At 36.5% G+C, this 14002-nt stretch overlaps 1 protein-coding gene across 2 annotated transcripts in view; it reads left to right on the forward strand.

Moving 5' to 3' along the window:
* PDGFC (platelet derived growth factor C) overlaps nt 1–14002 on the forward strand; it is a 120854-nt gene that overhangs the window by 81482 nt on the left and 25370 nt on the right. For both annotated transcript variants that reach the window (XM_040554502.1, XM_040554501.1), the window contains one exon: nt 6138–6318. In XM_040554502.1, the coding sequence (XP_040410436.1) occupies nt 6138–6318 (181 nt within the window). The remainder of the gene's footprint in view (nt 1–6137; nt 6319–14002) is intronic.

Genomic DNA, 14002 nt, shown 5'->3' on the forward strand with positions numbered 1-14002 from the left:
ATGGCAACCCTATAACATTTGTGAATGAATCTGTGTTTCCATAAGGCACTTCCTAGCGTACAGGGCTGCATATTCTAAAATAGATGTATTCAGAGTAGGTTGGCGCAGAAACTACAATCCATATTTGGTGAATGGCAGTTAGAAATGTTCTCTGTTTATACCTTGAGTATCTTCATTTCATGGAAAATGTAGGCATGGCAGGATACTTCGTTTTTTATATAATATACTCATTTGCTGTATTGGCTGGAAGTGATGCTTGTGTATAATTAAACATCATTTTCTGAGAATGAAAAGCTGACCTCATCACTTATTTATTTGGATTATTTCTGGGTATGCTGTTTCTTAACAGTCACCATTAAAACACAGTATGTGTAGGATCAGCAAATACAGTTAAAACTGTGAAAGTTTATTGCATGTTAAATCATTGCTGTGTCGACATCTTTTCTGTTTTTACGTTAAAACATCAAGCATGACAGAAATTGTCAGCTGCTAAGTGGAACGTGACTCATTTCTCAACTGTTGGATAATCTGCAACCTTTGCAAAGCGAAGGCACTGCCAAGTCCTCCTTGATGAAGGATGAAGGCTGGGGGAAATTGCCAATGCTCTGGAGTCCTATGGCTCTGGGAGCCTTTTTTTCAGAGCTTCCTTTTTGAAAAGACAAAATGGAGAGAGAATATTTTAAATATTAAAAAATTTATATCTGGTAGTCTTTGACAGAGAGTTTTCTTCCAATATCCTGTTGTTACTGTCACTCGAAGTAGCCCCCAGTCAAAATTTTCTGTTAATGTAGAGTGGGATCAGCTTTACTGAAGTTTTACTCTGTGCTGAGTACTTGCTGATGCTGCCACAGGGTCAACACTTCAGACAATGAACCCTCTCCCTTCCCTTCCTCCTGGAAGTTTTGCTTTCTGTGCCAGAAGAGTTTTTTTCCTCTGTCACCTGGGTGGCGAGTTGAGTTATTAATAGTGAACTTGCACAAATGTGCACCCTTAGAGGTTTGTGATTTCAGGAACTTCGCATTTACTTCTTGGTGGACTGATGGGCCTTGGTGGACTTGCTGGACTGATGGGCCAGTCTTTTCTAGTCCACAGTTCTTCAGGTGGATATGGTGTACTGGCGATAAATACAAAACAGTATGAAGTAAATTAATGCACTTGGAATGATAACAAATTAAATAACCATTCCAAAGCTTGCAAATTTGGGTGGCAGGTGGTTGTACTGTGTGGCCACATTGGAGGAAAAAATTACCACAAGTAAGATTTCCTCTCACACAAATTGAAAAATAGTGCATAAGTGCCTGCACTGTAACTAACTGTTTAATTTCTTATCTCATTTTGATTTTTATTTCACATGATGTATCTTGTCTCTCTGTGCCTCAGTCTTTAAGGAAAACTACCTCAGAGGGAGCGGTAGTATGCGTAACAGCAAAGAACTTCTCCTTCTAGGGGCCCTCGCATTTTCTCTGCTCTTTATCATGAGCTTTGCATTCTCCATGTCTCATCATCCATTTTTGCTGGAGATTTTACGATGCATCGATCTATGGGCAACAACAAGGCTGGTTAAACAGATTGGGTCTGCCATTAAGATACCGTGGACCTGAGTGCCTCTATCATGCCCCACTATTCCCCTTTCCACCCAAATAAACATGAATTTTCCCAATAAAGTGTTACTGGAGATCTCAGTTGATTGAGGAAGGCTTCCAGAATTTATTACAAGTGAGGCAGGCAAACTTTAAAAAATAAATATAATAATAAAAAAACCCTTCAAGCTAAATGCTTGGCCTTTCTTTCTTTCTTTCTCTTATTTCACAAAGAGCAGTATGATTACTTGCAGCTGTGATTTAAGTGATCTAAGAGGTGAAGACCATGTGAGGTTTTGCCAGTACCTTGACACTTCTGTCTATACAGCCATACAGTCTAGCTTGAATGATAGAAACTAAAAGTTCTATTCCACAGGAAATTTAAATATTTCAGCAATAAAAATGAAAATTATTTCAAATACTAATGGCAGAGGAAGAGGAAACTTTCCTTACAAAATTTGGTTTGGAAAAAGATAAAAACGATATTTTCATGATGACAGTTTTTAGTAATTTCCATTGTTTCCAAAACTGAAGCTGCCCAAATATAAACCATCTTAGTTCTGTTCAATAACAGTTTGTCTGGTGAACTGCCAGAATACCTTGAATGCTTTTGGCCCAAGTCTGAGGTAGGTATTTTGTTTTGCTGTCACCAGGAAAACCTTTAAATTCCATATGCTTTAGAACAAACTGGAATAGAAATAATGCAGCATCCCACAGGGGAAAAAAATGACAGGGATTGTTATCAACTTCCTTTTTCTTAATTAAAAAAAAAAAGTCAGTGCTTATCAAATGGGGAAGGAAAAATAAATTTCACTTTTCTCAAGCTGTTCTGATGGGTGTTCTAGATTTTTGTCTAGCACTTCTATTAAAGATGGAAAGATCCATGTCACTGATACAACAAAATGCTTTACCATGTGGGTTTCTGCACCTTACATTCATTGATATATTTGTGGGATTCTGAAGGCAGAGGGAGGCTGTGCAAAGGTCACAAAACTGTAAGCCAAGGTAAACAGCCTGTCAGAAAACGTTTAGCAAATGACAGTGCAAACCACAGAAAAATAGAGAAAGGAGAGGAAAACACATTCCCTTGGAAAATATATTTCCTGGTTGGAAAGGCATTGAAGTTCAGAGCTCCTTATATTGCTTCTTTGTCCTTTTCAAATAAATTGTTTTGTTCAGGTTTTTAATGCAATTCAAGGTCCTGGGCATCTCAGCCTTAGGGAAGAGGAATACACATTCTGCATCAGATATCTGGGAGGGCATTATCGACATTGTGACTAAGGGCAAAAGCATCTTTCATCATGGGAAAGGAGATGAGACTACTCAAATTTAATATTTGAGTAATGTATTGAACATAGATGCAGCACAAGAGCATTTTTTTAGTCATTGTGCCAAAGAAGGTTGTGTTTTCTGGTTTGTACACTGCACAAAAAAGAAGGATTTTTGGTTTCAACATGCATTTAAACTTTTTTTTTTTTTTAACTCCATTACAGGTAGAAAATGTATTTTCAATTCTAGATTATTTATCCTGCTTTTCTTGCTTTTTGAGGAGAAGCTTCTCTTTATGGGGAGATAATTTTGGATGGCTGTGATGTCCCTGCCGCTCTTTAGCCCTGTGACACAAAGCCACAGCACTGTGCACAGCAGTCTTGTAAACACTAAAGCATCCAAACCTCTTTATTTTGTTGTGTTTTGCAGCAAGTTCAAACTTCTGTCAACATGTGCAGTGCTAGGAGTTCTCAGTTGCACAGAAGATCCTTTTGGCAGTCTCTTGCAGCATGTTCAACCTAGATAACTGATGGGAATAAAGCTAGGGGCTAAAAGTGTCATGATGCCCAGGAAATGTGTGAGGGTCTCTCTTTTTGTTGATGTAGACTGAGTTCCTAAAGATTTGCCTATGTCTGTGTCCAGAAGTAAGAAACCAGTACTCATATCTCATATTTGCTTTTGAAAACAGAAACTTTATCTACAAGCACCAAACCTGTTTGTTGAACAAACAAATGAAAAAGGCAAAACAACAAAACCCATAAATCGTCTACACGTCCTGAGGGAGACTTTAGAGAAAGGGAACAATCATTGTAAACCACTTAGTGCTGTATGCACTGTATCAAGTTGCCATGAGAAAGTTATGTTTGATTGGCTTATAAAGTAGGTTTTAGTAAATCCCTCAAACAGGGGTTTTGGCAATTGTGCACACTTGGGTGCAGAACTCGCGAGTGCTGTAAAGTGCTGAGAGTACATCTGGATCGATCCCTTGGAAACAAGTGGGTTTCTGAGGGTCAGAATGGTATTAGGGTGGGAGATGGTGACTGAGAAACAACACAGCCAAGGTGGGACTGATAACACTGAAAAACTTGGAAATGATTATGATTACAAAAGACAGATTGCTTACAAATACCACATACAGAGATCAAGGAGAGAATGACCAAAGTTAAAAAACACAGAGAAACAGAGTTATCTGGACCTGGTGGGTTTTTCAGAAAGCTGAATTTTGTTTGGGTTTTTCAGAATCTCCTCTAACTTATGTCTCAACTAATAGAATTAGGGTTTAAACTGTGGGATTTGAATTTGTCTTTTACTTCAGGGGGTCCTATTAGACCAATGGGTGCAGCAGAAAGTGCTGTGTACGTTGTGGTAGCAGCACTGATACCTGTACTATGCCTAAACCCCCAAACATCTTAAGCTTAAGTTGATAAACATAATGATTAACTGATTCACTCCTTACAAATCAGAAAAGTAGATAGAGAGGAGTTATTTGATACTTTTAACTAGAAAAATAAAAAGGTGGTTATTGTTGGAAATTTTGTAACCTGATCTTAAAAAATAAAATAAAATTCAGTGCTCAAAATGAATTTGGTAAATACGGTGAACTCTGAAGTCTTGGTGCAATTAAATGTACAAGTTGCCTTTGTGATACATTGTATACCTGATCATAAAGTAAAAACAGTGGCGGATCAGTTAAAGGAATTAGTGGTTTGGGGGAAAAAAAAAAGATGGTGATGAAGTAATTAGTATCATAAGTTCAACAAAGATTTAAAACTGTAGTACATGGCAGTAATACATTTTGAACACACTTAATGAGCATATTCATTGCATTCATTTCTAATTAAGTGGAAAAAGTACTGGTCCTTTAAATGGAGATAATAAATGTGCAAGTCAGTCTTGCACAAACATGCAACACAAGAATTTATTGCCTGCTGTCTAACTAGGGAACTGGGAATCATTATAAAGATTAGCTTTACTGAAAAAAAAATCCAGAAAAAGCTTCAATACAAAATGTTTAACGTAATAATTTTCATGTTGCTCAGTGTGTTTGGCAGTGTGTGTGTGTGTGTTTTCCTTTTCAGAATGTGGATATTTGCTGTCATCAGAAGTAGGTCTGTCTGTACCCTCGGAAAGGACCGAGGGATATTTACCAGTTTAGATTTCCGTGAGAGGTGTCCTCACTGCATGGCAGGACCTGAAAGAGAGCGCAGCAGCCCCACAGAGGTGGAGGCTTCCCCCGAGCAGGCCGCAGTGGGGCAGTGGCAGCAGTCGCCCTCTCACCAACACTCTCCTGCCTTCCTCAGCCTCTCCGGGTGCTGCGGCTTAGAGCTTTTCAAGCTCCAGCAGGGGAAAAGTGACTGAAATTCCTACTGTTTATTCTGTCAGTAGGCAGCTGGGGAACTGACATGAAACAGGTTAAAATATTAAAACCAGACATGCCTTCTAGAGCAGTGGCTTTCAGTGTTTTTATGACTTGAGAAGCCCCTAAACATTCTGCAGGGGAAGCGAGGACCTTTGCGGGGCATATTTAAGCTTATGGATGACAACTGACTGGCGTTTCTTACTTACCTTTCATGGAGCTATTTGAAGTTCACGGATCCCCAGGGATACCCAGACCACACGTTAAAAACCAATGAAACTAAATCAAACCATGTACGTTTCATTCTTTTAAAGCTCCCAACCCATATATCTCTTGTCAGTAGTACCAAAATAGCAGGTTCTTTCTGACACGTGGTACATTTGGGTCTTTGCTTCACAAATGTCTCACTGGGATATGTGTAAGCTTGAAATGTGCTTCCAAGTTTCCCTAAACCACCTTAACCTCCTGGAGTCTGCTCACCACTGCTATTACAAGAGGGCAGGTTTCAGTACCAAAAAGCCACTGAATTTTCCCTGGTAACATGCAGTATATTTCTAGTGATATTGCAGTATGAATTACTGTGCCAGGCTTAAGCAATTTCATTTTTTTCTCTGACTTCATTCTGCCCTATCCTGTATATTGTAATTGTTTCCCATAAAAGGAACAAGCAGTCGTACTCATGTTCAGTCGTACTCATGTTCAAAATGCTAACTTAGGTCTTATTTTTTTAACCTCACTGCATGATTTTATTATGTATTTAAGCCAGTGGCAACTTGGAAGCTATGTTTAAAATAGCTGCCTTTGATAGCATACTTGTAGCATTAAAAAAATAATAATAAAAAATGCAAGCTGCAGAGTCAGTCTGTTTATTAAAAGAGGAAGTTTATAGAAATTTACCAGTAAATAAACATGTAATTTTCTTTTCTGTTCAGGTATGACTTTGTAGAAGTTGAAGAGCCTAGTGATGGCACTGTTTTAGGGCGCTGGTGTGGTTCCAGTAGTGTGCCAAGCAGACAAATCTCCAAAGGAAACCAGATCAGAATAAGATTTGTGTCTGATGAATATTTTCCTTCTCAACCTGGATTCTGCATCCATTATACACTTCTTGTGCCAGTAAGTAACATGTTTCAGGATTGGAGCATTTCAGGAAAACAATCTTTGAAGTGGTAGCTCAAAAGAATCTTTGCAAAGTTTAGGATTAATTACTGTTTATTTCTCAATAATAACAATAATGAATAATCTGTCTTCCAGAATTGTACATGTTGTTTCTGCCTTTTAACTAACCAAGTGTTCTTGTGGTTCGTCTTGGATGGCTTTGGACTGGGAAGTTGTGGGCTTGGTTGTTTATGTGGAAACTTGAATAAAATGTTTGCATTCCTAATACAGTATTGTGAAAAAGCCACTTTTTTTTTTTTTTTTTTTTTTTTTTTTTTGCTTTGAGAAGAAGAAAAATCAGCATAAGAAAAATCAGCTGCATGACACTTAAAGGGCATTGGGAAGTTACAAAGAAGATTGAAGAAATTAATGTTCTTGTTAGTCAGCTGCTTCATACACAGCCAAATGGTTATACCTAGTTCAAAAATAAAAAAAGTTGTTATTCTCCTGAATTGTTTTACTATAGTGACAAAGTAGAAAATGCATAATACTCAATTTCCACTGCATTTTTCCTGAAAAATGTACTTTAGACTTCTCTCAAATGTTGGTTAACACTTGTAACTCACAGGTACTAAACACTAGTCACTGCCTAAAATATGGGTATTTTAACCGTCAGCAAATTTGTCACTTGGTGGGAAAAAAAAAAAAAAAGTAAAAGATCTCTGATAGCAAAGCAATGTTTATAGATTATTGAGGATGAGATAACATTCTGAAGCATCAGGATGCAGTGGAACAGGAGCTGACATGTTTTTACATAATAGATATTCTGTATTTAAAGAGAGTGATGAATATTTTAAAATTCCTCATAATTCACTTTGTGAATCTCCTAAGTCATCTTGTGGTTTGTGGTATTTGGTTGGTCGGAAATATCTGCAAACTCAATAAAAAATTGATCAAAAGAATCCATGTTCTAACCTTACTGACATGTGCTTCGCTCGATGCATTTGGCTTGCTTACTGCTATTGCCATTTTGCATTTTCCCCTCTTTCCTCCTTTGCAAAACTTCAGTTATGGAGAAGAAGCATAGAATAATTCTGTGTATCTATTCTATTCAACAATACATAATCTTATAGATAATACATTTAGTATACTGATAATGATGTAAGTGAAGTGTAGTAGTATATATACATGCTATTTCATGTTGTATTCCTGTAAGTATTTGTAAATATTTAGGCCTAACTAAGTATTATACCTGAAATGATTAAGGGCTTGATCTGCATAATTGTCTCTCTTGTGAGCTGGACACTTTTGTTAGTAGAATACTATGACTGATTGATGATGAATTTTGAAATTAAATAAAATGTCAGTCGGCATGCAAACCAGCTTGGAGTATGGCTGGTTTAAGCTCTTTTTATAACAGAGAGCAGAAGTTAATAAATATGTTACTTTTAGAAAATGGTAAAAGAAAAACACTAAATAGATGCTTTGTGTGGGTTGAGGCCAGATTTCATTGTAGGTGCCCTCCAGTATTACATCCTATCTGCTACATGTCTATCTGACTTATGTATGATCCAATTTTTGTGGAATGGATTGGACAAATGCACCTAAAAATACCAAAATGTAAGTATAATTATCTTCAATGCAGGACTCAGTTTGCCATCAAGTTGCGCCAGGGAAGGTTTAGATTGGATATTAGGAAAAATTTCTTCACTGAAAGGGTTGTGAAGTATCGGAACAGGTCGCCCAGGGAAGTGATTGAGTCACTGTCCCTGGAGGTTTTCAAAAGACGTGTAGGTGTAGTGCTGAGGGACATGATTTAGTGGTAGACTTGGCAGTGCTAGGTTAACAGTTGGATATGGTGATCTTAGAGGTCTTTCCCAACCTAAATGATTCTATGATTTAAATTATCAACAATTCAAAATAATTTTAATCTTCAAAATATTTAGATCATTAACGCTGAACATTTATTCAGTAGACGAAAAGAACTGGGGTTGTAGGATGCATTTTTTTAGTCCCTCTTTCCCTCCAATAATAAAGTTTACATGCATAAGAAGTACACATACAAACTGCTGCAGAAACCAAGCTATTTTCTTTCTCACATATGTAACAGGCAAGAGCAGCCCCTTTCCTGTCACAGGAGTTCAAAGCTAGCTTCAAAATGCATGGTATAACAACAGGTTTGTGAGAATTAATTTCCCAATCTCTTTAATGGAGAGATTTTTCTTGAAAAATTCTGTTTTAATAAGCCATACAAAATACAATTTCACATTTCAGGTTGCATAATTAACTGACTGGATTGTAAATGCAGTCTGTATTAAGTTTCAGGATTAGATCTTCTGCTTCTTGTACCTAAAGCAATTGAAAAGTGAAAGTTGTGTTTTCCTTACAATTGTAAGGCTATATCATCCTACCTTTCAAGATAAATTAAAATTTATAGTTGTCAGCTATAGGAATTAAGTGTAAATTTTAAATAATTATTGCAAAAACATCTGATTTGCTTAGTGATTCACTTATATGAATTGGTCCTAAACAGTTAAATATATTTTTTTCATTTTTTAAAAGAAAGGGGGAGGGGTAGATGCCTGGTAGACTAGCAATGAGAGATTGTTTGGGGAGAAATGAAGCAAAACTGAAATAAAACAGTGCAAGCTTGTTTCTGTATTTGGAGGCCACACACAGAGAGGGGCACCGGACACATTTTCAGGTCTTTTAAAGAGCAAGAGGAATGGCTTTGTTTAAATCTCCTGTAATTTATCGTATATATATATTTTTACTTTGTATATTATATTTCAAACGGACTTTTCAGATGATGAATAAGTAGGGGGAGAATGGCTATTGATCTGGTTACCTTACTTCTAGGATTTAGCCTCTCAAAAGGACTCCCAGCAGTTCTGATGTCGTTAGATGCAACATCATTTTATAGGATGGTTTAACACGGCATTATAAGGCACTGCTTAAAAGCAGTGCATATACTGTATACAAGCAGAATGCTTCCTGAGAAAATCATGAAGATTTCTTGAGGGTCTAGATAACTGCACTTTAATTACTTGAATTTCTTCCAACTTAAATTGTGTAGTCTGAGTGCATCTAGAAGAATGTTCTGCAATTTTGGTTAGCTCTCTTTGTTCTATAGCTGCAAGTTCATTTAGTCTGGAATACTGTAAAGTGGAAGGAAGTGTTGAAAAACCTTTTTCTGCTATGAAAATTTAGCTTGTGTTAATTTAAAATTCTCCTGCTACTTTCGGCACGACTGTTATTCTTAGGCACTCTTTTCATGCTATGCCCTGTCACTTAGTCAGCGCTTACTGGTGAGCTGCATTATTCACTAGGGGCTTCTTAGTGGTTGTTCTGCATTTTGACTGTTCAGCTATGCATTTATTAAAAGTTATGTATTTGGCACCAAAACCTCCTAGAAATTTACTGCAAAAAGCAATCCATATTTCATTTCTTTTCCTCTCCTCACTTGTCCCCAGTTACAACTCTAACCCATATAGTAGCCACATGCAATTGAGGGAAACCTTATAAATTCCTACAGTGTGTTGGAGCTTCAGTCTTCCTAGTGACTTGCTTAGTTTAAATTATGTCAGTTACAAGTTTGGCATAGAAAACTTGATGTAATAAAGTCCATTGTTACTTGGGGGAGCGGGTGAATGGGATACTTGATGCCTGAGGTGCCATTAAGGAATGCATGACTGATTGCCAAAGTAGTTATTAATTATTCAGGGCACTCAGAACAAAGCAGCTCCAGTTAAAGTTGAAGCTGGGGGTGACTATATTCCCCCTTCTTTTTTGGCATATGGTAGAATGTCATTTGTCATGAAAGATCTTGCCAAAGATCTTTGCTAAGAACAGACTTAACCCTCTTCTATGCAAGTGAAGATGAAGAGCAAAATCCGAGAAGGGTCTTAAATGGCTGACCTGGTTTAAAAGTGATTTGGCAGGTGTTCTGTGATTTTGGTGCAGTACCTGTATGGCTACCTAGATTTCAATCCAAGAGAGGTGTGGTTTTTTTCTTTGATGGAGAGATGATGTTAGTAGTGCTCTTGCTATTAACGGTAACGCTTAAGATTAATATTATGCAGCTAATCTGTTTAAGGCCATCTAATAATTGTTCCTCTATTTCATCCAAATTAGCTAAGCTTTGAATTTTTTTCAGTGTTGAGCATGTTAGTTTTGTTTGTGGAATCTTTTTAAGTTGAGCTTTTTTAATGAAAAAATGCAAATAAAATTCAAATACTAATAGAAAAAGTGCATACTAAGAAGAGAAGAAAGAAAGCTCTTACCTAGCATTCCCTTCCTTTGAAAAGCCCACAGATTCCAGAGATATCAGATGTGTATCTCACATGTCAGGACCAAAGCCCAAGAGAGGCCTAACTTTGGCTGCAATAACTGAAAATCCATCCAGAAGCATCACAAAGGACATTGTTGATCTCCTAAACAAAGGTGAAGGAAGGGCTTTACCTGCACTTTCTCAAGAAGTAATCAAAAGTATCTGGAAGAGAAATAACATGATTTCAGGGTTGTTTAAGCTAAGGTTGCATGAAGCAGCAGGAGAGTATACAAGCACATTGGAATGCCACATGAAGCGAAACAGGACTGTGAAAATCCTTCATATGTTGTGAAGGACTCTTAAACAAAAATTCTGTGTGCAGAGTTTCCACTGATTACGTACAGTGAAACCTAAGCCCATATAAATCGATAAACTAAAGATGCTCAAGGTTGCAAATTTGATCATTTAATTTTTGTGTGTGGCAAAGAATGATGCATTGCCAGTCAGAGAGGTTTTTGTACTAATTCTTTCCTTGAGGATTTCATTTTGCATTAGGTTTGTGCTGAGGACTAAAGAATTCCTTTTTTTTTTTTTTTTTTTTTTTTTTTTTATTTTGGGATATTAAAGATTACCCACAAATACATAGATAGAGACATACTTCAGGTTCAGTTCATGTAAATCAAAAAACTACAAAGAGTACACAAATGAAGATGGCTATTATCCATGTGGCTACAATGAAAGGAAAAGAAAACTTTGAAGTAGAAAGAACCTTTGAAGGGTATCTTCTAATAAAATCATAATGTCATGTTTCCTTGTGACTATATCTCATTTTGTCACATGGACACCATAAAAAAAATTAAAGCAGTTACTAGGACAGCTCAGTGCAAACACTCTTTAACCTCCTTAAATGCCCTAAGATGTGAAAAAATGTTGGAAATAGATTGGAAAAGTATTTCAAATTCATGATGCTATCTTTTGTCTTTTGTGTCTATAAGCTGCTACGGGCTTTTATTAGGCTTGCATTTAGTAATAAATATTTATTATTGTCAGTGATTATTTTCATTAATTGAAAACTTTTGGAAACTTTATTTGGGTTTCTCTTAGTATTTCAGTCAAGTTCGTGCATCCATACTTAATTAATTTGAAAACACATATTTTGCATGGTTTATCGTTTAGTTTATTGTAGGATTCTACAAGTAATCTTGCATATATGTTCTGCTTTTGTGTGCTCTTTTTTTTTTTCTTGTTTTATATCAAAAAGTGTGAAAGACAAGTTAAAGGTAGAAGGAGGAGTGTTTGTGTCTTTTCTCTTCAAAAGAGACAATTCAAAGTTCTCCTGGAATGTGATGACTCTGGGAGCGGTCTGACTAGCGTTTGTGGGATCTTAAGTAATATTATTTCTGTTTGGGAATGATCTGAAAGAACTATATTTTGCCAACTGATGAAAAAGCAGAAATAATAATAATAATTTGTATATTAAACTAGGAAAGATACTAATACGGAAAATCTAGTCTGCATTAATGATGCAAGGAATAGAATACATGAATATGGAGAAGATGGGCTCGGGGGAGATACCAGCCTTGTGGATTACCATAGCAGTTACCTTTGGTGTTACTTGTATCATTCAACTTGACTTCGTTGTCTGTTAAGTTTATACCTGCTAATAAGCAAGGAACACATCAATAATGAAAATAATTTTCAACCATTGTAGTCCTGAGTATATTCTGGGTATGAGGTTGTGTACTTAGAGTAAAACACAGTTAAACATCAAAACTGAAAATTTAAAAATAAATAATTTTTTGTCATTCATCTCATTTTGCCATTTCAGATTGAGTTCTTAATGAGAAAAATGGCTCCATTATACTAACGGATATAAACAAACAAACAACAACAACAAAAAAAAAACCTCTCACGTTTTTCATTAGTATTTGGGTGTTTCTTTTTTCTTTTTTTCTCCTCCTGGGGTACTTTTATCTGTATTTTTATATATATATATATATATATATATATATTTATGTTTCAAGCATTATATAATTGTATAGTTGACTATCCCTTTTCAAATTTCCAGGATCAACATGTTATTCGCAGCTTTTGGAGAAAGCATGCTGATGGCTTTCTACAAATCCCAAACCAAAGTGATTCTGTCCTATTCTCAAAGTAATGCCCTGTGTAACTAGCACAGTCCTAGATTTTTTTATGGTTTCAAATACTGAGATGTTGTGTCTGACATGCTTGATAGTGGAAAAAAAGTAAGCAAATGTACACTTGGTACTAGGTTTCAAGCAGCACCATAATTTTCAGTTTTGCTATTTTAGTTACGTTCAATGATATGTCCCTATCCTTTTTACTGTCTTTAGTTTAGTCATGCCACAGTCCTATCCCAATAAAACAGGGGCTCGGTAACTCTTTATTTGTGTGTACTGTGCTGCTTTTTCTTGCCATAATTTTGGTAGGGAAAGATGAAAACAGAAATGAAAGGAGAAATTTTGGGACAGAACAAAGAAAAGACTTACTTAGTGTAGTTTATCTGTCCATCTTTTTACCTATGGTACAGATCTGAAAGGACCCTTAGTAATTACAGAATTACAAGCTAAAAAATGGAGTAATGGAGGTGCTTTTGTAGATGACTGCACAGTCTAACACCACGGACTGGCAGAAGCACCTCTTTAAATTCAGGAGAAAAAATCTTGACAGGGTAATAACACTGTGTAGTAGCTTCAGGGTGGGAGTTTGCTTGAGGAAAGATTAATGTGGGGTATTGGTGGTGGCATTAAGAGAAATCGTTTCCTTTCTAAAAAGGAATAGATAATAAGCACTATGGGAATACCAAAATTTGCACCTGTCTTGTCTTTGCAGTACCTGGCCTCTAGTGTTACAGATGGGGATTATGAGCTGTCATTTGTTAGCTTATCGTAAGTGCTCAAAACTTTTTTTAACGATGATGATGAAAGGCTTGGCTGAAGAAGCCAGGATATTTGTTGAAAAGTTTTCGGTTTTGTTTTCATGGGAAAGTCTAGATAATCACAAAGCTGTTGAATCTGTTCTTTCAATTATCTCTGACTAGGGTGCTGGAGAAAGAATTCAGGAGGGTTGTTTCCATGTTGACTGCTGATAGCTGGTACACATTGACGAAGAACTTCAATTGCTTAAAAAATGGAAACAAGCAAAAACCTTGCACATGAGAACAGAGGGCAATTTCTGTTTGGCAAAAGACATTTCCAGGGGCTCAGGCTGCTTGAGTATTCATTTCACTCTAGTTTTGAACTAGGCAATAAATTGTAGGAAGAAAAATGCTAAGAATCATTTACGAGGAGAACTAAACTGCTAGGCTTCAATTGAAGGGAGCAATTTAGTGCATGAAAGACCTGGCTTAATGGCACTTGAAAAATGGATGTATGAAAGCAGACGGCGCACCCTTTGGAATAAATTTTG

This window comes from Cygnus olor, chromosome 4 (assembly GCF_009769625.2).
Source record: "Cygnus olor isolate bCygOlo1 chromosome 4, bCygOlo1.pri.v2, whole genome shotgun sequence".
NCBI lineage: Eukaryota > Metazoa > Chordata > Aves > Anseriformes > Anatidae > Cygnus > Cygnus olor.